Source organism: Lipophrys pholis (assembly GCF_963383615.2).
Source record: "Lipophrys pholis genome assembly, chromosome: 2".
NCBI lineage: Eukaryota > Metazoa > Chordata > Actinopteri > Blenniiformes > Blenniidae > Lipophrys > Lipophrys pholis.
In genome coordinates, this window is record NC_137636.1 from 15,263,902 (window position 1) to 15,291,735 (window position 27,834).

Consider the following 27,834-nt stretch of genomic DNA (forward strand, 5'->3'; position numbering starts at 1 on the left):
GTCAGCTGTTTTAAAGCTGATGTCCAGTTGTTCATGATCTTGAACATTAATCACATTATAGTTTTCTAATTTAGTTAATAGTTTTAAAGCCAATGACCATAAAGCTAGTGTTTCACTCAAATCATTAAGCTTTAGATCTAAGAGCAAATAATGACAAACCTCTTCAGTAAGAACCCAATGCAGGACTTTTGGGCACTGTAGAGGTTTATTGTAAGAGACCCTTTCTTGTGTCTGCTCACTCTCATGAATATACAGTATGTGGTGGATCAGGTGACGGAGCAAGGCCGGGAACAGGCTGTCTGTGGAACACTTGTTCACAGAGAGTAGTGCAACAACAAAAACGTAGCCTGGACTTTTACAATTACACATTTCCTGGTGTACACAATTCACATTTACTTCCCTGACAAAGTTTGAAGTTTTATTTTTACTGGTAACTATATGCTTGTTAAGAATATGGCTGGAAGTCCCTTACAGACAGAAATTTCAGTGTTTACCATCTCTCTGATTTTTTTGGTCTAAAGCTGCCTAATTTGTCTGTTGTATTCAATCTGAAAACTTTCAAAGATAGTCAAAATAAAAAAAAATTACTTTGTTGTTGCCGTTTCAACAACAGCGTAGAGAGAAGAAGCAAGGTTTTGTATATTATGTATATGTATAAAGTGTAGGGCACAACCCTATTTGTGCTAAATATCAGGTCATGGCACTGAAACATTCTTTCTCGAAAATTGTAAATGATCTCTAACTCAATGCTGTCGTACTTAAAGATTTGAATTCTGCATTTGATATGGTTGCCACCATATCCGTTAGCATCTCTTCAAGAAGTGCGTCAGCCTCTCAGGAAATATTTTTGGATCCCTTTTATCCATATCTGAAATGCAGAAAGATTTTTGCCAGTTAAGCTGATCATAGCTCCATTATTAACTTAATGATGAGGAACTATTTACCAGTCAATATTTGCATGGCACCGTCTGTCTGTAGTTTTTATGTGGATAGGCATTCTCTTCGGTATCAATTTTTTATTTTTTTTTATCACCATTTTATAAATTTATTGCTGCTGTTAATGTATCGGGTCATGTCTTTGGTGCCTCTGTTGATATTCAATTTCTCTTCGTCTTCCTTGGTGATAAAATCCCAGGAGAGTATGAACGTTAGGTGATCTAATATTTTCTGTTCCACGTCACCCCAAAAAAAACATGTTCAGTGCAGATCCTGTTGAAGCTAAAGGCCTCTTCATACGCCATAAGAACAAGACGAAAGTTCGGCAGTGCGGGGTCCTGTCGAACAAAATGACGTCATTTCCTTCGGCCAGCTCCTTCTGGCCGAACAAATTAGTTTCGGCTGTGCCAACCGCCCTGGCCGAAATATGTAGGAGCCGCACTGCCGAAACTTCGGCACTGCCGTGTGCTGCGCATGCGTGTTCTAGTTCGCTCATGACTATCGATAATATTTTAATCATATTTAGCTTGTAACAGCGCGACTGTACGAGCGCCGCAGCTCGTTAAAATGTCGGAGTGTAGGCTGACGTGATGCACCTGAACGCATCACGAACAGCTGTCAGCTCCTGTAGTTAAAACTGGACTAACATCGCGCTCGGACAAAAACTTTTTTATAACTGAAAAAGTTCAGAGAAATGTATTTCTGAAAGCACTGGAGGCCAGAAATAAACTGTGCTGTTGAAAAGTTTAAACGCCGCTTCACAGACTTGTGCCTGCTGCGAGGGGGCGTGGCCTGCGAGTTCGGCAGCTTCTTAACGGAGTATGAACAGTCCTGCCGATAAAGCTTTTTTTTTCTGCTGCTGGCTGACGTCACTGCCGAATTTTCTTCTTGTTCTTATGGGTTCAAAAGGGAGTATGCAGGGGCCTTAACAGTTATGTAATGTCTTTCTTCTTGCATGTAATGAGTTCTGACTTTGTGCAAGTCATGTAAGCATAAAGTGGTTTTCATAAATGATTCACATTATAATTAAACTGCTGGATATTTTCAATAAAATATATTTGGAATGTTTACCATATCGACAAGTTTCCTTTGTGGGAACTCCTCAGCAGTGCTCGAGGGCAATGCATTTCTGGACTGAGCTGAACTGAAGGTGTGTGACGGTCAGATGCTTGAGTCAGTATGTTCAGCATTTGGGAATTGTGTAAATAATTTATCCGTCAGCTGCTTCTGCGCGACCAGTAGCATCGACTTGAGTGTTGTCCTCTTCCTTCCATGTCTCATTGGCTCCACATATGTCTGCAAGTTTTTAATCTGCCACATTATGGATTGAGAAAAGACAGTTTACTGTTTTGCATTTAACAGCCAGCGGTTGCTTCGTGAGACTGAATATAGGAGTAAGTAGTGCTAAACTGGCAAATTCATTCAGCTGCATTAAGAGGAAGTCAAATGATTTGGTAATATTGGCAGAGTAACTACGTATGTAGAAGCAAGTCAGGGCTCAGATGGATTATCAGTCTTTCAGTATTTACATCACAGGGGTCTATCCTTTATGGGTTTTTGCCATCGTTGCCACTTAGAAAATCATTATGTACAGATGTATAATGTAGGTAGAAAATTTGGTTATATTACAGAATAATATCTCTTGAAAACCAATAGACACAAATTTAAATGGGCTTTTCAGATATTACTCAATACGCCTAAAGACATCTCTCTTTGACAATCATTGGTCTAAGTACCTTACAAAATTGTGGAATTAAATTAAAAAATGTAGAGTCATCAATTCATGCAATACTCATATCTGTGGACTGTGGGATTAAACCGGAGTACTTGGAGAAGACACAGGTCCATACAGGCAGAAAATTCAAACTACCCAGAACGGTCTCAGTCGAACCAGAGATGCTCTCATTGTGGAGCTAGAATGCTAACCACATCACTAAGATGTGGTGAAACAAATTAAACTTTCATGCAGTAACTACGGAATTTGCAGCTGTCAGATAATATTTACGAAGGAGCAAAGTGTCATGGATTTCTCCACTCTACTGCCTTCAACTGAAATAACCAGTTGGAGCACTGTAATGTGTAACGAACTAAATCTACTTGGCAGTGACTGGTGTGCTCTTGTTTTCAAACTGGCAGGACTGAGTTTTGAATGGGGCAAAAATAATAGAATAATATGATAGTTGTAGGTGCCATTACAAAAGTGGGGGCATCCACTAACTGGACTAGTTGCTCTTTACGTTAAATGTCCTGTCAGATCGGCTGTGTCACAGTGCTGCCTTCTATCTGAATACCGTATTGTAATCTTTGTTCCACATTTTTAATGTTCTCCTTTTTTGTTCATATTTTTGTTTTATTTCTCTTTCTCTTTCCCTCCTCCTGAGTGTAAGAGCCACCATTTCATCTTTATGAATTTGGTCACAGATTTGGCTTCGTTCAATGTAAAATGAAACCACTGGTTTATAGGTAAACTACAGTAATGCAGATTCATTTATTGAGCTGCTTTGTTGTTAATGATCAATAACTTTGATACTGATGAATATGAAACCCTAGTTGGGGCATAAAGAGGTTGGACATGAGATCAGGAAAAACTGAGTTCTGGCTTGGGTCAAACCGTCATCCTGAGAAGGGAAATCCTGCACTGTGTGTGACCCTCAAAACATTATCCGCAATCCAACTGCAGAACATTTTCCCAGACAGGTCTCCATTTACAACATTCTCCTGACCACATTATGCCCTCCCTGCCTCTCTTGTCTTGTTTTCAGTTTTTCTCCCTGTTAAATCTAGTTACTTTTCCAATCACTCACTCCTGGTGTCCTGAAACTCTCCCAAAAGATTCATTTTTTTCCCCCTCTGACTACTCCTGCCTGTTGAGTAGTACTGATTGATGGTACTACAGTATGTGGCTCTTTGCTTGGTCTGGTGTGTGGGAGTGAGGTTTACGAGGTCTGAGGGGAAAAAAAACAACCCTGATGATACCTTTAGATTACCTCTGCTGGGATTGTAAGGCCAAAGGCTCAATTACAAAGTGAGGACTGAAGAGCACATCCTCTCTGATAATGCCTTCTCTTCAGTTAAATTGGGTCATTATCTCCAAAACAGTGTGGCTCTAAAACAGGAGGGAAAAGGAGTCGATGGCTTCCGAAATCAACTTACACAGTTTGTTCATAATGATTTTATCAAAACCACAAAGAAGTGTGAAACATCTTTTGTTGACCTTGTTGCACAATGCTCACGTAACAAAGGCAGACTTGTACAGCCATCATAGATTCAGCATGAGGTTGTAATGAGTCACTGGTCATTTGAGTCATCTGGAGGAAGATTTACACCTACCATGTGATGACTGAGGATATTTCTTGTAACGCCCAGTGTTCCCCTGATCTACATCGCCTCAGGTTTCTTGCGAAGCTAGTGGTCGCTCATGTGAACCTCATGTGATTCTTTCCTTTTTTTTTTCATTGGCATTATTCTCATACCATTGAAAGGAATTCAGTAAAACTGCCCTATAGTTGTGTGCAAGGGATTGTGTGAGTTTCCTCGTGACATGACTGAGCAAAAACCAGCACAGAAGCTAGATAAAGTTCAGTAAGAATGAGTTAAGGATGCTGCTTTCTATATTAAACTTTGGTTTCTCTCAACTTGGCATTCTGCCCCTGTCTTTTTTAAAGTGTGGTGAGCAGGACATTAGCAGAGTCAATGTGAATCTGTCGGCAGGATGTGTTCCATGTTGCCCACTTGTTAATTTGTCCAATTGTATTTGGTATTCAATGCTTATTGTATCTGCACATTGTGTCCTTCTCTACTTTCTCAGGTACTTTAACTTGCGGCTGAAAAGGGATACGACTCTATTTTCACCAGACCTCATTGTTGAAGTATCCGGGAAGGAGGAACCCTTTGATACGTCACATATTTACACAGGAGAGATTTTTGGTAAGTCTGGTGATTTCCACTTGCAAAGTTTGCCTGATTTGTTTCCAGTTTTGTGTGTGCTCTCATTATTTCTTGTGTAAATTCTCAAACATTTGAACGTGTTTGTGTGTCACAACTTGGACCACATGAGACTTTCAGTTCCTTTTTATGCAGTTCTTCTCTTCCTCGACATCTTCCTGCTGGCCATCTCCAGCAGAGCTCAAACAATCACAAGAAAAAACAAGGCCATTTTGGTCTATTGAGTTCGATGTGTGTGAAACAAAGAGGGAGAAGCAGAGAAATTCACAACTGAAGTTGTTTCAGTGAACCTCTTTTCTTGACACAAAGCCTCATATTTAAGAAATATCAAAAGACTGCAGGAGTATCAAAAGATGGCTGATGCCACACATTGTTTTATACTCTATGTAAATATCACCAGACTGCGGCTGCTGCATTGAGTTTAGCATAATCCAACATTCTGTGAAACTGATTTCTGTTTTTCATGCTTTGTTTCAACTGCATTTCAGGTGAAAAGGACACGCTGACCCATGGCTCTGTGGTGGATGGACGCTTTGAGGGCTTCATCAAAACCCACCAAGGAGTATATTATATTGAACCTTCAGAAAGGTATCTGGACAAGAAGGAGCCCTTCCACTCGGTCATCTATCACGAGGACGACATCAGTAAGTACACTCGATTTTAATCGGGGACCCTACATTATAATTAATAAAAACATAGAGTAAATGAATACAGACCAAATGAAAATGTTTTGATTCTTTAGGCTTTGCATCACTACTGTTACAACATAGCTTTTTAGTTGAAGCAAGGCTTCTTCATTATCGGGTATATTTTGAAATAAAAGGTAAAATGAAGAAAAAAAAAGAGAGAGAGAGAAATTGCAATAAACAGAAAAATAATCAGGTAATACATTTTTAAATATATACATAAAACCCTGTTCAAAATGTTGACTAGATGCAAAATACTGACAGTAGGATGGTTGACCAGTTTGTAGAGTAAAACATTATGTTCGACAGGCTGGAAGCAGCATGGTTCAGGCTCCTGGGTCATTACGCAGTATTTGTATCAGAAACAGGATTTTGATACATAGACTGCAAGGATCAGATTCAATTCAGTTCAGAATAGCGTCGCCAGGTGTACGTATGGTTATTTGTATTTGTCATTTTGCCCTCTGTACAATTTATAAACCATAATACTAATTCATAAGTTTGGGAATGTAATCAGCCAGCTGCAGTCTGCCAGACAGTTTTTTGTTTCAGTTTTAGCTTGGATTGGTGTATAATAATTTTCACCTGAAAAATAATAATTCAGATTTTCTGTTTCTATAAGTTTTCCCACCTGACAACATTGGTTTTAAGAGTCAGAGCAGACCAAAGTTTTTCCATGAGAGATGACCACATTTACACGGGAGGATTTCCTTTCAAGCTTGGCTTATATCTGAATCGAAACTTAGATTTTATAAGTAGTATTTTCCATGTTAGCAGTTATGTCGGAGATATTCATGTATAAAAAGCCTGAGTAAGAGTTGGTGTCCTTCTCAAACCTCTGTGGGTGTTTTCTTTCACACTCACTCAAAGATAAGTGCAATAGATCAAAACTATTTTTACTATGTGTCGGTAGTCCTAAAATGGGTGTTTCATTTTTTCACTGATGTATTCACTGCAAAATACATTCTATTTTACAATCCAACTTCTTTATTTTGGGAAGCCTGCTTGTTGATTCACATATCATTGAAATAAAAATAGAACAATGTGTGTATAGCAATATGGAAGTCATTGCTCTGACTTTTGTCGTTTCTCAGAACATTTTTTACTTCTGTACAAAATGCGAAGGCCTTTTGGTCAGCAGTTGAATGAGACAGTGTTCACTGCAAGGACAAAAGACGCCTTTCTCTGACAGACATTCAGAAACACATTGTCAGAGGCTGAATGTGTTGTTTCAATGTGGGTTCAGTCTGTGGAGAAACCAGCACAGCAATGTTCTCTTCATTTAACCACCAACAATGGCTTTGAGATGTTTGGTCTCAATTGGTTAAAAACGACATGTAATTCACTCATAAATGCTGGTAAAAAGACAGACAAAACTCACAAAAATGTGGACTGAAAATACTGATTTTATTGAAAACATTAATAACCTAAAATCTGATTTTGGTTGTACCTCCTGGCCTTTCTTACAATCTGCCTGTTCTGTATTAGCGCATAGTGCAGACAGGTACCCTGAGAGAATAGATTGACTTAAACATATAATAGACAAATGGAGGATTGTACTAGTTTATGTTAAGATTTTCACAATCAGTTGCCAGTCAGCAATCGGTCCTTTTGTTCATACCTCTGTTATCTATAAAACTTTCCAGAGTTGTTGGTCAACTTTAAAATCAATTATTAATTCATGTGGGTGTGCCCAGTGGTTAACTGTATTGTGGCTCATGCTGAGGTGGCGATTCTAACAATAATCCACTAGCATGTTTCAGAAGCAGCTATTCAGATGATGCGTTCTGTTGTGGGACTGTGGTTGATTTGAAAATTAATTGCTGGCAGTTGCTTAGTTTATACAAATATGTTATATATATTCCCTCAGTGGCTTATTAACGTGATAGCAATATATATATATTTTTTTTTTAAAGACTGCGCAGAAAAGATTATTTATTTATTTAATTATTTTTATTTAGAAAAAAAGAAAAATTAAACTTAGAGATGCACCCTGATATATACTAAAGCTTTTTAAAAAAAATGTCTTCTCTCTCATCTGATTGACAGTTTTCTTTAACTTCTCACATGTTTCGAGATAGATGAGTGATTCAATATAAGCTCTCCACAGTCATTCCCTCATCCTCTTCCCTATCTGCCAGATTATCCTCATAAGTATGGCTCAGAGGGCGGCTGTGCTGACCACTCCGTATTCGAGAGGATGAGGAAGTACCAGGCGTCGGCAGCAGAGGAACCCGTCAAAGTAAGAGCCAGGATCATAACAAACCCCTCCCCCCTTCTCAACGCTCATAATTAAGCACACAGATGGACAGGGCTCAGGAGATTAACTGCTCCCATCTCATTTCCAACCACCTTGACTGACCATGTGTACATGTTTAGCAAACGTCACTTGATTATTAGCGGCGCGAGAGCCACCTTATGAAACACAGCAATATAAACGTCCCCTTCACAAGTTTTTGGATAAAGGTAACAACATGTCTTTGAGTGTGGAGGGAGTTCTCCTGCAAAGTGGCATGAACTGCCAGACACAATCCGAAAGGAACCATGACAGATTAACTGTCTGTAGCAATGACCGTCACATTTTTGTGCAGGAAGTGAACAGTGTGTTGGAAGAAGACCGCTCCTATGGGCCTGTCCTTCTGAGGAAAAGGAGGGCAGCAGGAAAGGAGAAGAACACCTGCCAGCTCTTCATCCAGACTGACCACTTTTTTTACAGACACTATGGCACAAGAGAAGCAGTCATTGCCCAGGTATTGCCTTAAGTGTGCAAATATCACTGAATATATAAGAGTAAAAAAGCGATGTGTTGTCTTTAGTCAGCTGATGCGGCTTATTAGTAAGTCCTGTTATCTTCAACGTCAGGGGTCAGCTTACCTTAGCTCCTGCTCTTAGCTTTGTGAAGTCAAGTCAAGTCAACTTTATTTATATAGCCCATTGATAAACAACCAAAGTTGACCAAAGTGTTTTACAGTTTAAATGGAAAAACAAGACGTAATCTGTGACTAAATATACAGAGTCGGATAAACCATGCCATATATCAAGGTGTCAGCAGTCAAGTCAGAGATGACATGTGTCTTCAGTAGAGGATTGAAGGTATCAAGAGACTGGGTGTTTCTAATTTGAACAGGTAAGCGGTTCCACAAACTGGGTGCAGCCACAGAAAAGGCACGTTCACCACTATATCTGAGTCTGGATCTGGGAACTTTAAGGACCATGTGATTAGCTAACCTCAGCAATAAAACTGGAGCAAGAACATGTAAAAACTCAGATAAATAAGAAGGTGCCAACACATTTAACAGCTTCAAAATGAGCAATGAAATCTAAAAAACGACTCTGAAGCGGACAGGAAGCCAGTGGAGTGAGTCTGGAAGGAGTGATGTGCTCCCTTTTCTTTGTCCCTGTTAGAAGTCGGGCAGCAGCATTTTGTACCAGCTAAAGCCGACGAAGAGACATCTGATCCAGACCAATATACAGAGACTTGCAGCAGTCTAGCTTAGATGTGATAAAGGCATGTATGACTCTCTCAAAGTTGTTGTGGGAGAGATATAACTTTACTTTAGCCAACTGCCTCAACTGAAGGAATCCAACACAACTGATTTGTTTGTCAAATTTAAAAGCACTGTCAGAGATTAGCCCCAGATGAATGGCACCTCATTCATCCTGCAGATGGGTGTGCTCATTGTGCAGTAGCGCCGTCACTTTATTCCACGCTGCATTTAGCTGAACTTCAGGTGTCAATGCACAGCCACCACTCGCGAGGCTACTTGTCCGAAATCTCACCGAAGAGAGTCAACCTGGAGAATTTCAAAGACTTTTTAGGTCACAATAAATCGATAACAGTAAATCCAGCATTTTTCTAGGTAAATTCTTCAAAGGAAAAAAAAAATCAACATTGAACCCTAAGAACTAAATATTTTACCTGATGTAATTTTCTATGAACTAGTAACAGCCAATGCAGCCTTGTGTCCCAAACATTGGGCAGATGAAAAGTGTTTCAAAAGACTTATAACTTCACTCCATTCTGGAGCAACACTGCTGTTCTTTTTTTCAAAACTTATCACTTTACAAAGCCCTTATACAACAGTTTTCCAGTTTTCACTTTAGCATTTGTTCTCTCTCAGACATGTAAACAAACTTTGATGTGTGAAATCAGTGGGGCTTCTCTTTGAATGTCACACAGTCTGTTTTGTAGGTCTGTGAAAATCTTGATGCATTCATTGTAGGCAAAGACCAAAAAGCTGCTGTCATGATATTTTACTTTTTCCCACTGCTGTGCTTCTTTTTTTTTTCTTCTTCTTCCTTCTGATCTAAACAATCACATTTGCCACAGATCTCCAGCCATGTGAAGGCTATCGACTCCATTTACCAGGCCACTGACTTCTTGGGCATACGAAACATAAGCTTTATGGTTAAAAGGATCAGGGTGAGTTGAATCTCAACAAAGACTGTCTCAGACTTTGAATGGTTGAACATCAGACACTAGTTAAAGTGTCAATACAAGAGCTGTGCTCCCAAACTGACTCAGTAAAACCGACCCACAAGAAATCAATCTACTGATGTTCTTCTTAAAGAAGTGTGTTCATCATTCTTGGCTGTGAACATTTTTCTGGTCTACGTGATAGTTTTCTATTTGTGTAAAGTTATCGTTCCTCAGAATTTCTGCTGTCTTTCTATCAGATCAATACCACCCTTGACGAAAAAGACAACACCAATCCTTTTCGCTTTGCCAACATTGGAGTGGAGAAGTTTTTGGAGCTGAACTCTGAGCAGAACCACGATGACTACTGTCTGGCCTACGTCTTCACTGACAGGGACTTTGATGACGGTGTTCTTGGCTTGGCGTGGGTCGGAGCGCCTTCAGGTTAGTACCAATCACAACACACACACAAATATCTGGTATGAACTTCCTGACTTGCACATTGACATTGATCAGGTGCTTTATAACATAGCAACTGTCATCAGACAACAGAGGTTACCAACACTTAAGTTTCTTGACTCTCTCAGATGGGTGTAGAAAATAAGCTTTATTGACCTCTGCACAAATTGCGGCGTAGAGTAGCTGCACTATAAAATGTGTTTATGTTCTAGTGTCAAACAAGGTGGCAGTGACGCCTTCAGGAAATGTCATTATGTGTGCAATGTGCTGTTATACTGTGACAACACTAAAAGGTTTGACACATAGGCCAGTTTATTTGATTAATTATTGCTCATCATCTGTCGCCTTGACAAAAATGAAGTTTATTTTGTAACACACGTTTTTTTGGGAATAATATAGGATGCAGCCGTGTTGTCTGTCAGCATTCATGAAAAAGAAAAACCACACCTCTTTTTACGCTGTTTTAAGGAGAGTCTTGGTGGGCCTTCTTCCTATTACTTTTGAATGAGCTTAGATACCATCTCAACATGAAGAATACAGCAACAAACCCAGACAATCAATAGCGGCGAATTAGCAGCGCTGTAAGCTGAAAGAATCGATTGAGTATAGGAGATGGAGAGGAGATGAGGTGCAGTGAGCTTTGTGGAGGCTGTTTGAACAAAGGCAGAATAGCACCAATGTCTTTCGAATGCATAGGTGCAGCACAACTAATGTGTTTGTGATTTGATGTGACCAGTTGTTACTGTAAGTGGCTGCAGTGAGCAGTTACACAAGCATATGCAGAACACAAACATCAAGACGAGGGAGTCATAAAATGTGCACGCTTGCACATAAAGGACACATTGTTTATTGCTTGAGGGGCTTTGTTCTTATGTTTCTGTGCAGTTGAAAGCTTCCTCCTAATGAGTGGATTTATGGATTATTGGAAAAGCAGCAGCAGCGCTGTTGTGTGATTACCTGTCTGCTATATATTATATAGTGTGTGTGCGATTGTGTCTGTGTGTGTGAAGACTCACTGTTCCTCTCCATATTTAAGCCTTCCTACCATTGATTCTGTATCTTGTCGAGGCTTACAACGAATCTAAATGATCTAAAATGCTTTCCACAAAGGTGCACTTTGTAGCATTGACAGTTAAGTAGCTGATGTTAATGTGTTGGTTCTTCTAAATGACACTGCTCTTTCTGCAGTTCTCACCAGCAGTGATCAAGAAGTGGAGCAGCTTATTGACTTTAAGGTTCATTTGATGAAAATGTTAACTAAACAATTTTTGTTAGTCAATTGCAATAGTCAGTCACGGTTTTCTTTCACATTTTAAATTAGATCGGGTAGAATTTGCACAGTACATGGAAATAATTCATTGCAGTTCACTGTTTTCTGATTAAAGTTTCCTAGAACCCCAATAATGTGCAAACAACATGGAAGCCGTTTCTATTGGTGTGTGAATGTAGCTTATCATATGATGCATGATGAAACTGCTGGAGTGGTGAAAATGTGCTATACATTACTCACAAAAACTCGGGGATATTTGACATTCAGGTGAAACTTCAGGATGAACTTAAAATCCACTGTAACCTTTGCAAGTGAGCTGAATGTGACCTTCTCTAAACGTTTGCATCAACATCCCTTCTATGTTTCAGTACTTTTTGCACAACTATATGTAAAATTCCTTTACCATTTGTAACTTTGTGGAATGTTTTCCAACCCTGCTACAGGAAGTTCTGGAGGCATCTGTGAGAAGAGCAAACTCTACTCTGACGGAAAGAGAAAGTCCCTGAACACTGGCATCATCACCGTGCAGAATTATGCCTCACATGTCCCTCCCAAGGTGTCACACATCACCTTTGCTCATGAAGTTGGCCACAACTTCGGCTCTCCTGTAAGTACAATGATTTATACCGCTGGCCTTTGGCGGCTATCAGCGTTTTCTTGCCGAGCTGTGCCATGGACGATATGGAGCGCTCTCTCAAACCTGTCTGCTGTCTCTACAGCATGACTCTGGAATCGAATGCACCCCTGGAGAGTCCAAGTCGCAGGAGAAAAAGGAACAGGGGAATTACATAATGTACGCCAGAGCCACATCAGGGGACAGGCTCAACAACAACAAGTTCTCCATCTGTAGCATCCGCAATATAAGTGCAGTTCTGGCCAAAAAGAGGGACGACTGCTTTGTTGGTAAAATACTTCTTATCATCAAATCGCTTCCTCCCCGTGTTTGTGTATGTTTTTGTCTGTGCGAGGCTGATAGACTGCGTTTTTATTCTGTTGTGTCTGTGTGGTTGTACAGAGTCTGGCCAGCCAATCTGTGGTAATGGACTAGTGGAAGCTGGAGAGGAGTGTGACTGCGGCTACAGTGATCAGTGTAAAGACGAATGCTGCTACAACGCCAATGAAGAGGAGGGCAAAAAGTGTAAAGTTAAACCTGGAAAAATCTGCAGGTCAGATCTCATATCATACTGCCCTTTTCAAATGTTTTATTAAAGTCCTAATATGGACTTTATTTGACTTCATAATGTTTTGGTAATTCTTTTATACAGTCCCAGCCAAGGTCCTTGCTGCACTCCACAGTGCGCATTCAAGGATGTGAATGAGGTGTGCAGAATAGAGTCCGACTGTGCCCTAGAAGGCCGGTGCAATGGAGCTACAGCTCAGTGCCCTTCTTCAGAACCAAAGGAAAACTTAACCCTCTGCCATTTGGAAACTCAAGTCTGCCTAAATGGGGTACGCTCACATCCAAACCTGATGTCATGTCTTCCAAGTCCAGTTTGGAGGTTTTGTGCATATTGTGTTACAGTCGTACCATCATCATTAAGACATTTTCTGTTTTACCTGCTTGTTTTGGAAAGGTCTGCTCTGGTTCCATTTGCGTGAAATACGGCCTGGAGGTTTGCACCTGTGCCAGCCAGGACGGCCAGGACGAGGCAGCCGAGCTGTGTCACGTTTGCTGCATGGAGAAAAGTGAGTGACACGCCGCAAGGCTCATGATTAAAATACGCAATCACACTAAGAACAATAAACTGAGGTTTTGATACATGACATGGGTGACTGATACCATCACTTTTTGATTTTAGTTAAAAAATCTAATTAAAAAATTGTTTTATCATGCCCATTTAACCTTTTTTTTTAGTAAAGAAAATAATAAAGCCAATCAATGTTTGTGAGATACTGTAACTGCATCGCCTAAGCAAAGCTACAATAACAGAAAAATAAAACAAAAAAGGTTTGCAGTGGTTCAGTTTGTGTAATATATCTGAAATACATCTCGCTGTTTCAATCAAATATGAAAATGAACTTTTCTGTTGTACTCTATGAGCTCCTCCTGCGTGCTTCTGTAACCATAATGGAATTAATTGCGCTAATTTAGAGATCACCCCATTTCCTTCTGCCCTCAGTGGATCCCAGCACCTGTGCCAGCACAGGCTCAGAAAAATGGACTCAATTCTTCAACAAGAAGACCACAACGCTGCAGCCAGGTTCACCCTGCAACGACTTTAAGGGATACTGCGATGTGTTCATGAGGTGTCGTCTGGTGGATGCTGATGGGCCACTGGCCAGGCTAAAGAAAGCCATCTTTAATGCAGAACTATATGAGAACATCGCAGAGTGGATAGTGGTGAGTGTCCCAGTGGAGAAATATAAAGAGCAAGTCGCAGATTCGCCAAGAACGATTACTACGAAATGGCAAAATACAAATGGAGCATTTTTCCTCTCAATTTAATATGATTAATTACACTCTCCTCTAATCAGGCACACTGGTGGGCAGTGCTGTTGATGGGCATCGCTCTCATCATGCTCATGGCTGGTTTCATCAAGATCTGCAGTGTCCACACCCCCAGCAGTAACCCCAAACTCCCGCCACCAAAGCCACTGCCAGGTACAGTACTCCAAAGTGCTCTCCAAAAATAAAGAATCAGAATCAAACTGATCAGCCATACGTAAGATTGCAGAGAAAGTTTTTCTTGAATGAGATTTATAAGTAGGGACATGTAATGTTTTAAGAATTTCCCAATAACGATATCGGTGAAGGTTTCCAATAGAAAAACCAACCTTTGCGCTTCACTAGCTATATGCTGGATTTGTTTACTTTGTGGCGTTGTACTGTTGCACGGCTTAAGCATCCAATTGGCTTAAATGTTCAAGGAGAGTTCAGAGTGTTGGTCAACTGTAATTTGGCAATTTTGCAGAGGTGTTTATAGACGGTTGGTGCTTCGGCTGTTTGAGAAAAGCTCACAGCCGAGTTACAATGACTAGTTACCTGTAGAATCAAGAAAAACAGTGATGTGACTTGAGTTTCACTCAGTGGTGTAAGACTTTACTCTGGTGTTGATGTACTGGATGGGCCGACAATTACGTCTTGGGACTAATTTACCAGTATTTCTTTTAATCATTTGTCATATTCTTTCGGGATTTATTGACCTGTTAATTTCCTCCAGGTACACTGAAAAGGAGAAGACAGCAGCAAGCCCAGGGCCAGCGTCAGCCCCGTCAGTACAGAGAGAACTATCAAATGGGACAGTTGAGGCACTGAGACGCTGCTCTGCTCTTTGCCTTGGTCCTTCTTAGTGCCTACGATGGGAGCACTTCACTCCAAAGAGTTACCTTTACCACGAATTGCAAAACTCAAAGAACTTGCAACTGAAACCATTTTAATGGACAAAGCCCAGAGTTTTGGGGCCGAAAAAACTCACTCATCACCTCTGCTCCGAGAGTCTGTTTAACGGTGGTTCACATAGCTTTTTATAGGAAATACTTGTTTTCCAAGGAGAGACAGGGGGTGAAATCCACTGATCTCCATTATGTTGTCTTAATTTTGTTTTCTTTAATGGTTTAAAAAAAAAATAAAAAATCACATTGGAGGGAGAAGAAGCAGCACTTTGTTGCTTTTTTTTACTTCCTTTCATCTTTTCCTGCTCTTCCACTCTGAAATGCTGCCACCTGGAGCTCGATAGCAGGACTGCAGGTCACTTGAGTTTTTGCCACCAATCAATAACTGCATCTTGATATTGTGTTGAAATAAATCAAACTGTTTTGTTTTTTTTGTTTGTTTGTTCTTTGCCAATGTTGAGCTGAATGTTTTTAAGTCAAAATTACCATCACAAACTGAAGCTTTTCATTTCTAAGTCATACTTATTTTGTATGTGCAGCTGTAAAGATGTTGCAGTAGTTCTAATTAGTTTTTTTCTGTGTTTCAAATGAAACCGATTTTCTGTTTGATGAAAATTATTTACTGTTTTACTTCACTTTCTCAGGATCAATAAAATAACAGCAAACAAGTGTAAAAGATGGCTGCATGCTTAAATTCAGGGTAAAGTTCCCCCTGGCAGGTGCCTGCACAGAAAGGTGAGCTGCCGTTCATTGCGGGGGACATGTTGTGTGAAGAGAATGTAGATTAATGAGCTTGTTAAGAAAACAGTGTGATCTGTTAATAAATGGAGGGATTAATGATTTAGATATGCGTGATGGGGTTTTGCAGGTGTGTTTGCATTGAGGTATATAACATTGGGCTGAAATAAAGGGTGAAAGAATAGCTTTTTATCTTTCTGATTGTATCACACTGTCATTCTGTCATACCTACTATTCCTGACACTGCTTTGGCACTGATTTTCAACACATGCTTCAGCAGAACAACTACCTTGTGCTGCACGTGTGTGTCGTTACATTTGAAAAAGGCTACAGTGGAAGAAAAAATGTGAATGTGTTAAAACTCTGTGGACAAAGAGGCGTGCTGTGTAAGCGTTCATTACAGGAAAAGACAAGACACGGGGATTATAATTTCATCATCTTCTGAATTTCTTAAACTTGGAGTTTTCAAGACGAGATGAAACCACTCGAGAGCTTCTGCAGCCAGACGAGGAGCCTATCTGGTTGAGATGTGGTTGTTGCCTTTGCTTCTGTTGATCTTAATTGCAGTTTAGATTGTTTAAGTGAACAAGATTGGGTCTTTTGGGGAAAAGTGGAGGACTAACTTTATTGTTGCTTTGATGCTGCTGTTAATGGATCTTTTATCAGAGCTTACAATCCCTTTGTGTCAGCCATCTACTTCTGTTTTTTTTATCTTGCTGATTGGGATTTTTAAAAAAAAATTTTCCGAGGGAACTGATTAAACCCTTTTGATTGTGTAATTGCATTTAAAATTGGAGTTATTGGATTTTACCAAGCTGAAACCGTGCTTGTAGGCGACAGTCTGTTTGAGCACTGTTTTCAGTCTGGACTGTTAAAATTGACGTTGACGTATTGGACTTGATCAGGCTGAGGACATTATTAATACTTGTATCCACCTTCACATGAAAACTCAAATACGTGGATCTTTATTTGAATTCTTATTATTGCCCTCGAATTATATGTATATTTTAATATTTTCTCATTTAAAAATATATTTGTCATATAAGAGCCCCGCCCTCATTTGGCTTGACAGGTTAAGGTTAGGTCAACTTCGCTGGCAGGTGGATGAGAGTTCAGGATGCTTAACATAGGAGTTACTGGCAAAATACAGAAATAAATGTTTTTATTATTTTATTGAGAGACAACACTTGAGCCTAGAAAAGGCTCCCTGTACCCTTGCAAGAGAGTTGCATTTAAGCACAACATACAACTCATTAAAGGTGCAAGGGATATGCAATATTGATCAGATTGTTTCTATGCAGTGCTCAACCGTGAACAAGAGAAATGCCTTGAATGTTTTCCCCTGAATGGGTACATTGAAAAGCTCAGTTGTGTTTGCATTGCAGCATAGATACTCATGTTTATGTTTTCAAGCAAAGTCTCTCAAAATGCAATTCTCTGTTGCTTCTTTGACTAAATTTGTTCTTCATTTTGGTGCTACTGGAGGGCTTTTTCTTGGGTCTGAGCTTAAAGTATTTTTTCACTGTCTTTGGCGAGCTTTTAATGTGTGTGTGTGTCTGTGTGAGTAATTGACGCTGCTTTGCTGAATCGTCCTTGTTTTTGCTTGACATATTGTGATGGGGCTTAAAACAGGTTTTTTTTGTTTTGTTTCGTTGCTTTTTTGTCTGTCTTCACATGTGTTGCTCTGATGTTGAGAAAATGTGCACTGAAGTGTAAGTGATGTAAACAGAGAAGCCCCAAAGGTCCATTTTCAAAAACTACTGTCTGACTTGATGTCTCTCGTGTTTTATACAGTGTCTTCGATCATAATTTTGCTTTGATCTACTGCTTTGGTTCTGTCTCCTATTGAACCGTCTTTGAAAACTATACTGACTTTGATAAAGGTATTGTGCAGAAATATAATTTCTTTTGAAATACTTGAAATGCATTATTAAACCAGACTTGTTGAATATCTCCTGTTCTTGTGTGTCTACAGAAAGAGAGGCTATGTTGCCATTTCCTTCAAGTCTGAAGTGTGTCAATAAGCCAATTTAACTCATTTATCTACTTTTTTAAGTTCTGCCAGAAAAAGTACAATATTTTGCATGTAGCACTGTGCTCAGTCAGACGTTTTAACAGTGATATTACATATTAATCAGTTTAGCTTATTGTTACTTAAAAACTAGGGAATTGAGATTATCCTAATACAGATGTGATAACATCTGCCTAGCTGCATCACTACATAATTTAGAAAACCCTCCGAGAAAACCGGTTACAGTGAAGGGAAAGTGACTGAAACTTCTCAACAGTTGGTTGGATGAGATGATTTCATGTTTCCGTTTTGAGAATAAAATCCCACTCCAAATAAATGGTGGAATTAAAACTCTTTCAATTTGGAAATTAATTAAATTCCTGACTAAAATCTGAGCTACAAGTTGAATCATGAGCTGCTTCACTGGTAATGATTAAGTTGTTGCATCCACACCATGGTATCACAAGAACAATGGTGTTGGTGAAAATGTGCATGTACCGTGTGTGCATTTGGCCACCACAAGAAGCTTAAAGATGCCTTTAAAAAGCATCTTATTCTTCTCTCATTGCAGTGAAACTTTTTTAGTCGTTGCTTTACACTTAAGTAGATTTAATAGTGTGATGGACTGGCGACGTGTCCGTGGTGAATCCTGCCCTCGCCTGCACTCAGCCGGGGTTGGCTCCAGCACCCTGCCACTGCACGGCTTTAAGCAGGTTTTTAACTCATTCTGACCATCCTGTAACTCTCTGCCACCAAAAGATTTCCATCTGTTAAATGCAAGAAAGCTTTTTACTTTTCTGGTGTTTCTGTGAACACTGCAGCAACTAAATCAATTTATCAGTCAATAAATCAGATGGGTAAGAACTACCGTCTTTAAAGAATCAAACCACAATATGAGAAGAAAAATAGAAAAGAACAGAGTGAATCTTTATTGTTCTTTTGTGAAGGAGATTGGTTAGTCTACTTGTATCTAATGATATTGCTGATAACGTGTGTAGGTTTTTAAGAGGTGACACATTATTTCACATACATTAAAAAATACATCTAAAGCCTTTGGAATCATCATTATCAAAGAGTCCTCAAACACCTGGCTTAATATTTCAGTTGGAATACCTTCAGCTGTGGAACTCCACTAGACTTCAATCCAAATCTGCCCTAGTGCTTGGTGGTAGCTCAGGCACCACACTGCACATTCAAAAGACAGCATAGTAACAACTATGCCACATAACAAGACACTTTTCTGGAAATTGCAAACTCAGTGGTTATTTTCTAAAACACTTATTTGTTTGAGAATGCAGGTCACTGTATAAACATCATACATTTATTTTTCAGGGAACCTTCAAAGCATCAACAGGTTTTGAATTTACTCCAGAAATCAGCCCAGCCGAAGCATGATAACTGACATTTCTGTCCAGATGCCTTTTTATCAGCGTCTCTCACAAATGTCGGTTGTGCTTTCTTCTGCGCAGTTTCAATGTCTCCTCTTGACAGCGCACAAATTCTGTATCTTGAGACATTTCCATGTGTTGTCCGTCATTTGTCATCGCACAAAAAGACGTCCTGGAACAGAGATATGGTTTATTTCTATCATGTTGTTAACCTGTCTGGGATTATTATAGATTATCAACCTGTGTGAGGGGAAACTGTCCACTAGATGGCACTACATGGTCAATGATATCGCTGATGCTGGCGGTAGGATGGAGTGAGCTACAATATTTTTGCATCAAGAAGAAAAAAAAAAGTCCACTCACTGAGTGGACAACTCTACTTTCATTATATGTCTTATACCATCAAGCTTATTCATGTCTGGAATCGTTATTACAACACTTTTAACAGGTTATTATCCTGGATTCATCTGGCAGTTTTGAAGTACTTGTAGTATACCAGACAATTTACATTTCAGAGCACCTTGAACTTTTAAATCCACTATGAATTGCAATGCATAATGCGTATCTCCAATAAACCTCACTTCTAAATCAAGTAACTACATTTCTGAAAAGATGACCGTAATGAATTGTATGACAAGAAACGAGACACACGAACATGCAACCAAGTTACTAAAAATAGTGCCAGTGACATATGTTGTTACTTCTTTAAAAAGCTGACTTACTTCATGAGTTAGGGTACAAAACATAAATAACTAGAAAAATACTTTTAATTGCACTACTTTTAATTCTCAGTCTTTGATGATGTCTTGATAGTGTGTTCAGGGGTGTATTGGTGTGTAAAGGAAAGGTCGTGCTGTGAAATGGACTCAAATTCCAGCAGTTATGCAGAACTTCTCATAACATGTGGCATGACTCTACAGCAGGTAATTTCCTAGATTACTGGCTGACTGGCAACCTGTAATGATCGTGACAAGTGCTTCGTAATGATTGTCTGTACCTCTGCTGTGTCTCCCCATCTTTGACACTGATTTTGCCCACACTGAGCTGGGGTTTCTTCTCCTGGCCCCCCCAGGGGATCATGTTCTGCACCCGGTTCCAGACGTTCTTCCACAGTGCTGATCCCTCCCACCGCATCCTGAGCAGCATCAACTCCCCCAGGTCCTTGTCGAGGGTGATCAGGGAGGTGGAGGTTGAATTACCTGTGATGCTTTCAGAGCTGGTGTAAAGTTTTGAAAGGTACAACATACACACAGAGATAGTTGAGGTTCGAACATCCTGCAAAACGCCTTCCTTTCTTCTCAATATGTAGCAAAAAGCTGCTGTTGTGCTGCTGTACAACAGAAGCAGGACAGCTGATGAGATTTCCGCTGCTCAGACTGCTTTGCCTGAGGCCCTTTGATACACAACACAAAGGATAACACAGTTGTCAGGGAGTAGCGTCTTGATTGAATTATTTATCCCATCATCCCCATTTATAGTCCTCTCTCATGGCACAGCCAGAGTTGTTTCCATATGTGTGAGGTGCCCTTTTAAGCATGTTCTCTTTCTTTGCACAGTCGAGATCCCAGCTGCATATTGCATGTGTCATAAAGTGAGCATGGATGTGACTTTCCTCTGATGGGACGGCGGTGCAGCACTCACAGAGTAATGGCGAGGTCTCCACTCTCTTCCTTTGTTCCAGTGAGGAAGATGGTGAGAGACGGCTTGATATCGTCCATCTGATCAATGAACTGGATCCTGAACTGGTAATGGTAAACTGAAAAAAACCCAACAACAACAACGAATCAAACACAGAGTTTGTTCTATGTTAGACTTAAATGTATTCTGATTACAAAAACAATACAGAGACACTCAAAGTTCTTAGACTTTCTACTTTATGCTTTACATTCCAGTAGCATATAATAGCAAGTCATTTATGGTATCATTATAGGCAATGCAGCTCATGAAAAAGCTCTCTGATGTTTTCTTTGAAAAATAAACAGCCGTGGTCAGTGGTGTACCTGCAGAGTTCTCAAGGATTATAATGTTCTATTGGATATCACTGGAGCTATTTTTGGTTATATGTTACATAGCTGACACATCTCAGTCTTGTTCTGTAGTTCTTCCACGGGAGGTTTTCCTCTCCACTGTTGCCTGTTTTTGATCATGATGGAATGTCATGTTGTTTTGTTTTTAAAGTCTAATTATCCTATAATTGGCGTCCGTGTGAAGTTTGCATGTGCTTTTTCTCATTGTACTTTAGATTACTTCCACAGTATTATAACATGCATGATGCATGAAATTACTGTTTCTAAATCGATTGTAGGTGTGGATGGGAGCGTGGGGTTTGTATTTCTCTGTATTTACTCCGTAATGAACGAGTGACACGTCCAGGGAGCCTCGTTCTTTTGAGATTCAGTGTGTCCTGGGATCCGTGTGGGTAGTGTCACTTCAGTGAGGGAGGCACCACAAGTGGCTTTTTATACAATTTGACATAAAAAAAATTAAATTACAATCTGTGTTATGTATGGAGAGTCTTACTATAGCTTTCGTTGTCAATGCAAAAGCCTCCAACTAGTAGTGCCATTTATTGCTAAATAATCATCCTTTCATAGCGATATTTTATATGGTGAAATTACAAGAACATCAGACATTCGATTTGTGGAATTTATGGAAATACATTAATTTGATGTGTTTGTGTGGTATGCCTTGTTATGAAGGGTGAAATTAAAGAACAAAAGACCAGAGGGATTATATCAGTGGATCTTCGGCCTTTCTGGCTGAGGAGAGCTACATACGTTTGTAAGGCATCCGCGGTCCTGTTTTCAGGTAGAGTCTCTTGCTGGTGCTGGGGCGGACCTTCTTGATGTTGTAGCCCAGTGTGTTGCAGCGATTCTTGCGGCAGTCCAAACAGACACCCTTGTCAAAAGCATTGTTGTTGCTGCACCTGTAGGCCATACTCTGCTTGTCTTTGTTCAGGAGAGAGTCAACGAACAGATGCACGGACCGCTCATGGGCACATTTCACCGTTTGTTCAAAAGCTATGGGAAGAAATAAAAAGATGACTTAAATTTTATATATATATATATATATATATATATATATATATATATATATATATATATATATATACAGATCATTAGAGTAGCTTAAGCAAGTGTTTGACCATTATCTGCAGATCGAGTTCATTAGCTCCAAATCTCGACATCTATCAGCCTGTCGTCCCATCAGATCCTCTAAAAGTGCCTCATTATGTCTGTCGCTGGTCTCCTCTGAAGGCTTTTCTTCTCAGTAGTTTCTGTAGCCTGAAGGCAGCTCAGCTCGGAGGAATGGACAGAGTACTTGATGGCACATGGTGCTAATTAACCATTGAGGACAACAGATGTTTTGATGCAGTTCTCACTGTCCCATTATGCGGGTGTGTTTTGGATTGAGAAGGGCCACACAATCCCAGAGCAACTTTTGTTAGATTGCAGGGAATAAAATGTAATCTGTCAAGAAGCAAAAGATAAACTGCCATCCACGTTGTGGCCTCTAAGCCAATGTTTTGAGGTGGCAGAACCAATTAAAAAGACAAATGTTTGAAGGATGGTTCTTTAAATCACACATTTTGTAGGGTCTTTCCTCCAGTTTCATCCTGAGGACAAATTATTTATTTCCTGCAATAAAGTGAGTAGGATTTTTATTTTTCTGAAATATTTTGAAAATAACTGTTTATGCCTTTAAATGTCATGCTCTCCATGGAATTCTATTACTAAGAAAACCACAACAAATACAACACAATATAACCATAGATTTTGGCCTAATAGATTTAAACAAGGTTCAGTTTTGCTTGAGACCTTCAAAGGGGTAGTATATAAAATTAAGTCATGATTGTTGTACATTGGGTGGAGGTGTTGAGTTACTTTAGTGCCACTCTGTTGTTTGCCTGACTTGAATGGGAACGGTTTGTACCTGATTATCAGCTCGACTACGTCACTTTTTTTTAAGGCAAGAGCTTCTTATGATAAACCCAAGTTGTCATGATACAGTTCATTATAGCATTTATTTCAGAGTGACATAAGCCTTATTGTTATTTTTCTGTTTTTCTACATGTGCGTACATGTTAATCAGCATGGTTCCTAAATTCTGGCATTCAACATGTTTCTGCCCTATATTGACCCAGTTGTATCCTGAAGTAGTTTTTTTTTAGTGGGAAGCAGACTTCCACACAACACTGGGACCAAGGTTGTTAAACCAAATAAGACTTGTAATCACAGAAGGGGATAGTTGAAGGAAGAGAGATAATGTTCACTTATTTTCACCAGTTTGTTCTTGATGTCTGGGTTGCATGCTGTGACATTTCTAATTGGCATTCAGCAATGCCCTGTGTGCACACAATTTTTTTGCATGTGTTTAATAAATTAGTGTTGCATAAACGTGGGCAGTATTATGTACTGCGTTCTGCTTCCTGCTTCTGGATTCCAAAAAAAAAAAAATCACATTAAAAACAGGTGCGACATGGCATGGTGCAGTGATTTTGTTAAAACGTATGTCTGGATGCATAAATAATCGAATTCTCTTGTTGTAGAATTTGTTGTAGAGGAATTAGAGTTCCGAAGTGATAGCTGCTCTAAGATGATATCATCACAGTTGTTTTCTTTCATTTAACTTATTTTCTGAGGTCATATTGATTTACATTCACCTAAAATAATAAGCACGAAACCTTTAAAGATTTTGATTTAAGTGCACATCAGTTTTTGAGGTTGTAGGTAGCAGTGGCAATGAGCTGAAGTCTATTGAGAGGTGATTTTAGTATTTGAACACGAGATAAACGAAACACAATAATCTAAAAACCTTGCGATGTGATGCAATCCCGAGCATGATTACTTTTTGAACGACAGAATTTGTGCCATAGCATTGAATTCAATTGTAAACATGAACCTAATCAAGTGTCTTGTGAGTTCAGTGAAGTCGGTTTATCTCGTCTGCTAGATGAGCAGCCGGGTCTTGGAGGGCCATCGTCCTGCATGTTCCAGATGTCTCAATGCTGTACTGCCTCAATCAAAGGCATACATTATCATTGCCAAACACTCAGTGTTGTCATCGTACCAAAGACTCCGTACTGGGTGATATGCTCGTAGATATTTTTCAGGTCACATCCCGGTTGGAAATCTCCTCCGTTGGGGTAAAAGTCATAGTGAGCCACGGCTTGCTTGATGCCTACACTGAGGCCCATTCGTTCATGGGTGAAGGTGTGGATGGCGTCCACAAAGTCGGCATCATCAGGAGACAGTCTGTCTGTGGGTGACATGCCTTCAAAGAGCGGCCCCGCTGGATCCAGACCTACACACACACACACACACACACACACACACACACACACACACACACACACACACAGTATCGTGGTTGTGTGTTTATCCCGATGGAAGGTAACCACATTTTTACATTTTCACCATAGTAAAAAAAACTCACCAGTAATTCTTCCAATTTTCTCAGGACCTTCCAAGTAACTCCCAGCAAATCCTGAGATGTGAGCGCCAAGACTGTAGCCAATCAAATGAGCCTTTCTGAGCGGGTATCGATATTCATGCTGTTGGGGATTCATGACATTTATGTGAACTTGGATACTTCCATAAGCAACATGACTGGTTTATTCAGTATGTATCGACTTAGGGTGACTATATCCAAAAGATAAATGGATGAATTTCCTCTCACCTGAAGAGCCTGCAGCAAGTAAGCAATGTCTTTTCCAATGGTGCGGGTGCTCTGTGCTGCTATGGGGTAGTGCTGGTGAGCTAGTGACAGCCAGTTGGTGATCACCACATTTACGTGCCCAAGATGTGTCTTCAGAACTTTGGCCAACATGGGAACCCAGCTCTCCATTATGCCATCCAGCTTCAGAGCAACACGACTGTTAGAAATGTGTTTCTTATTGAGGTGCTGGCATGCTGCTGTGTGCACCGTGTAACTCTGGATTGTGTAAACATCATGCTGATTCATTTGGCTAAACCACACATAATTAATCAAACAGACCAGAGAGTAAAAATGTGAAACACTAATTTGATCCTGATCAGCAGTTTGTTTGAATACATTTCTGCAAATATATGGGCATGCCTCTCCACGTCTGCTTCACGTCTTCCTGTTCAAAGCTTTTGATGCTGTTTCCTATAGTCGGGTTCAGTGTTTTGTATCCAGTGGCTCAGCTCAGTCAAGTGTAAAGAAAGTGGGAGTTGACCTTACCGACCACCCGTGAGTGATGATGATGAGGGGATTACTGCTGTTGAAGCCACAGGAGGTGAGCGTGTGCAGCTGCAGAGGGTCCAGTGTGCAGGTGTCATCCTCCCCTAAAAACAGGCTGAAGACTGAACCGCTGACATATGGCTCCTTCACCCTCAGGACTCGTCTCAGCTCTGTGTCCGCTGCCCAGTAGAAATCACGCAACACAGTGTTGGTGGGGGGGGGTGCTTTAAACTAATGGCACAAATTTTCACACTAATGAAATAACAACTGATAATTATTATGAAATCACCACTACTACAAAATTCTGTACAAAAACAGTTGCGGGGCTGCTGTCTCTCTGTCTCGTTAGTTTAGATTAGCCTTCCTGAAGAGTTCCTGAATAAATTAGCTTTCTTTAAAAAAGCTGTCTGTCTGCTGCTTTTTACATGCTGGTAGTTTATCTTGGCTGTCGTCACACTACTTTTTATGATTGTTATAAGTTTAGAAATGTTTTACTTTTTAAAACAGGTAGTTCTGCATGACAAATATAGTTAACTAATGTTTGATAAACTCACACAGGCAAAATAATATGTAGCCTACATTATGCACCACCATTTCACTTACAAGCGAAAATGAAAGTGCACAACTTACATTTTCAAGAAAATTACTAAATGTTGATTCAGTCACTAGTAAAATAGCTAGTAAACATAATTGTGAAACTCTGCTTGTGACTATGATCATTTAATAAACAGTTTAAAAATGATGCTTTCATTTAATTATCTGACAGAAAAGGGGGAGACATTGTAACTGCAACTTCCCGTTGAGTACCCTAACACCCATTCAGAAGCACTTTACTGTGTCTTCAGGTCATGGACCTCTTTAGCAAGCACACAACACACTGTCTCATCTAATGAAACTGTGCCAGACTCCTCTTCCTCATCCCCATCCCCATCCTCATCCTCATGTAAACTCCTCCACCCTCACCACTCTCGAAACCTCAGCGCAGAAATATCTCAGATGTTACAGATCACCTTACAAAATAATCAATGATTACTCTTCCATTGTAGTTTCTTGTGATTCTTTTTGAGCTTATTTATTGTTCTTCAGTGGTTACATTCATGATGCCAGAACCCTCAGAGTCTGAACACTCAGCGATACAGTTGTCTTTGGAGGAGTTCTGGTCACTGATATGAAGCCAATGATAAAGTAAATCTCAGCAATGAAAGTAACTGAAACAATCATCCCTCTGTTCACTAAATCCCAAATTCTCTTTGGTGTGTCTCTTCTCTTCGCTAACAGTTTGCCCAAGTAAACATGGCGGATAGTCCAAAAACAGAGTCTGATTCATTTGTAACAGTCTCTGAGTACTGAGCGTGCTCGACAAATGGTGCACTGCACGCCTTTCTTCCCAGTATCTGTATCGTTTAGACAGGCAACACCGGATAAAAGGAATCATTTTGTTGATGAAAGCTGGACAGTTGCAGAGATTCGGGGGAAAATACAATCATTAAAATGTCATCCTCATTTAAACTTGCGAACAACATCACTTTAACTTATCACCGGTTCAAACACAAGCAAATGTGTGTCTCATTAAAACACAAATCATGTTTAAAACTCAAGTAGAGAATAATCTACAATATTTGTAAAAGACTTCTGAAGCTTTGCACAACACAGGTGGGTCAATATAACTTAAAAAGAAAACTACAGTGTAGTAAAACTAATATATTTTCCCAAAAATTGTGTAAAGGCCCGAGGTACTTTCAAGCTTTAAAGATTGCAGTCTGGGTTTGGTGGCCTCTGTGAAAAATGTGTTGGAGTAACAAACCTGTTTTAACTGTAGTCATGGTTTTTCATTAATCTGCAGAATTCTGATGCTCAATTTAACTGAAAACACCTTTCTTTGTTTTTTAACATTTGATCATCAACCTGTCTTTCGATCCATTCCTGTGGTGATGATATTTTACTCACCTGCTCTGTTTCCTTTGCTTCTCTTCCCCTCACTGAGGTGACTCATTAAGAGGAGACAGCACACGATTTTGACCACAGACATGCTGTCCCACAGATCCTTTGGCATTTTCATTTCTGTGTAAATGCAGACGCAAAAGAACTGGAAGGCGAGATCCTTTTGATTGCAAGTATTAAATTATTTTAAAATCTGATTCATTGCCCTCCAGAGGAGTTGAATTAGATCATTTTGTTGTAGTGTTCAGCAAGAGAAGGGAGACAGCGGGAGTAAAGGTTTATGGATAAGGGGGATATAGTCGTGTGCTGATTGGCTGCGGTGGGTCGTACAAACTGTTCACATTGTGAAATAACATGTGAAGCAACATGTGGAGTGTGAGTGAACGGTAGAGATGGCACAGGACTGCTCATCAGATTGTGTCCATAAGAAAAGTTTAAGAAATGAGTAATGCTGTTGTTTATGTTGCACTGACAAATATTAAAGTCAAAAAATTTGTCTTGAACAA

The 27,834-nt window shown here is 39.8% G+C and overlaps 2 protein-coding genes across 2 annotated transcripts in view; one reads left to right on the forward strand and one right to left on the reverse strand.

Moving 5' to 3' along the window:
• Positions 1-17,731, forward strand: part of adam10a (ADAM metallopeptidase domain 10a) — a 28,646-nt gene extending 10,915 nt beyond the window's left edge. The window contains exons 3-16 of the mRNA XM_080458691.1: positions 4,745-4,863; positions 5,370-5,525; positions 7,709-7,809; positions 8,159-8,317; positions 9,898-9,990; positions 10,245-10,428; positions 12,157-12,320; positions 12,433-12,616; positions 12,729-12,879; positions 12,979-13,162; positions 13,288-13,399; positions 13,834-14,054; positions 14,189-14,315; positions 14,875-17,731. Coding sequence (XP_080314817.1) covers positions 4,745-4,863; positions 5,370-5,525; positions 7,709-7,809; positions 8,159-8,317; positions 9,898-9,990; positions 10,245-10,428; positions 12,157-12,320; positions 12,433-12,616; positions 12,729-12,879; positions 12,979-13,162; positions 13,288-13,399; positions 13,834-14,054; positions 14,189-14,315; positions 14,875-14,969 — 2,050 coding nt within the window. The 3' untranslated portion in view covers positions 14,970-17,731. The remainder of the gene's footprint in view (positions 1-4,744; positions 4,864-5,369; positions 5,526-7,708; positions 7,810-8,158; positions 8,318-9,897; positions 9,991-10,244; positions 10,429-12,156; positions 12,321-12,432; positions 12,617-12,728; positions 12,880-12,978; positions 13,163-13,287; positions 13,400-13,833; positions 14,055-14,188; positions 14,316-14,874) is intronic.
• Positions 17,732-18,701: 970 nt separating this feature from the next.
• lipca (lipase, hepatic a) lies at positions 18,702-27,594 on the reverse strand. Its single transcript, XM_080458610.1, has 9 exons — positions 27,335-27,594; positions 25,388-25,566; positions 24,863-25,042; positions 24,620-24,737; positions 24,254-24,487; positions 21,961-22,203; positions 20,825-20,939; positions 20,181-20,399; positions 18,702-19,355 (listed from the first exon to the last, which is right to left on the reverse strand). The coding sequence occupies exons 1-9, from the start codon at positions 27,444-27,446 to the stop codon at positions 19,232-19,234; spliced, it is 1,524 nt and encodes a 507-aa protein (XP_080314736.1). The 5' UTR covers positions 27,447-27,594; the 3' UTR covers positions 18,702-19,231.
• Between the last annotated feature and the right edge of the window lie 240 nt (positions 27,595-27,834).

Coding starts and splice junctions, on each gene's coding strand:
- lipca (XM_080458610.1), bottom strand. CDS start 27,446: ATGAAAATGCCAAAGGATCTGTGGGACAGCATGTCTGTGGTCAAAATC. Junction 22,204..24,253: donor CACCCAGTACGGAGTCTTTG/GTACGATGACAA, acceptor TTCTTCCCATAG/CTTTTGAACAAACGGTGAAA. Junction 19,356..20,180: donor GATGGGGAGACACAGCAGAG/GTACAGACAATC, acceptor TCTCTGTTCCAG/GACGTCTTTTTGTGCGATGA.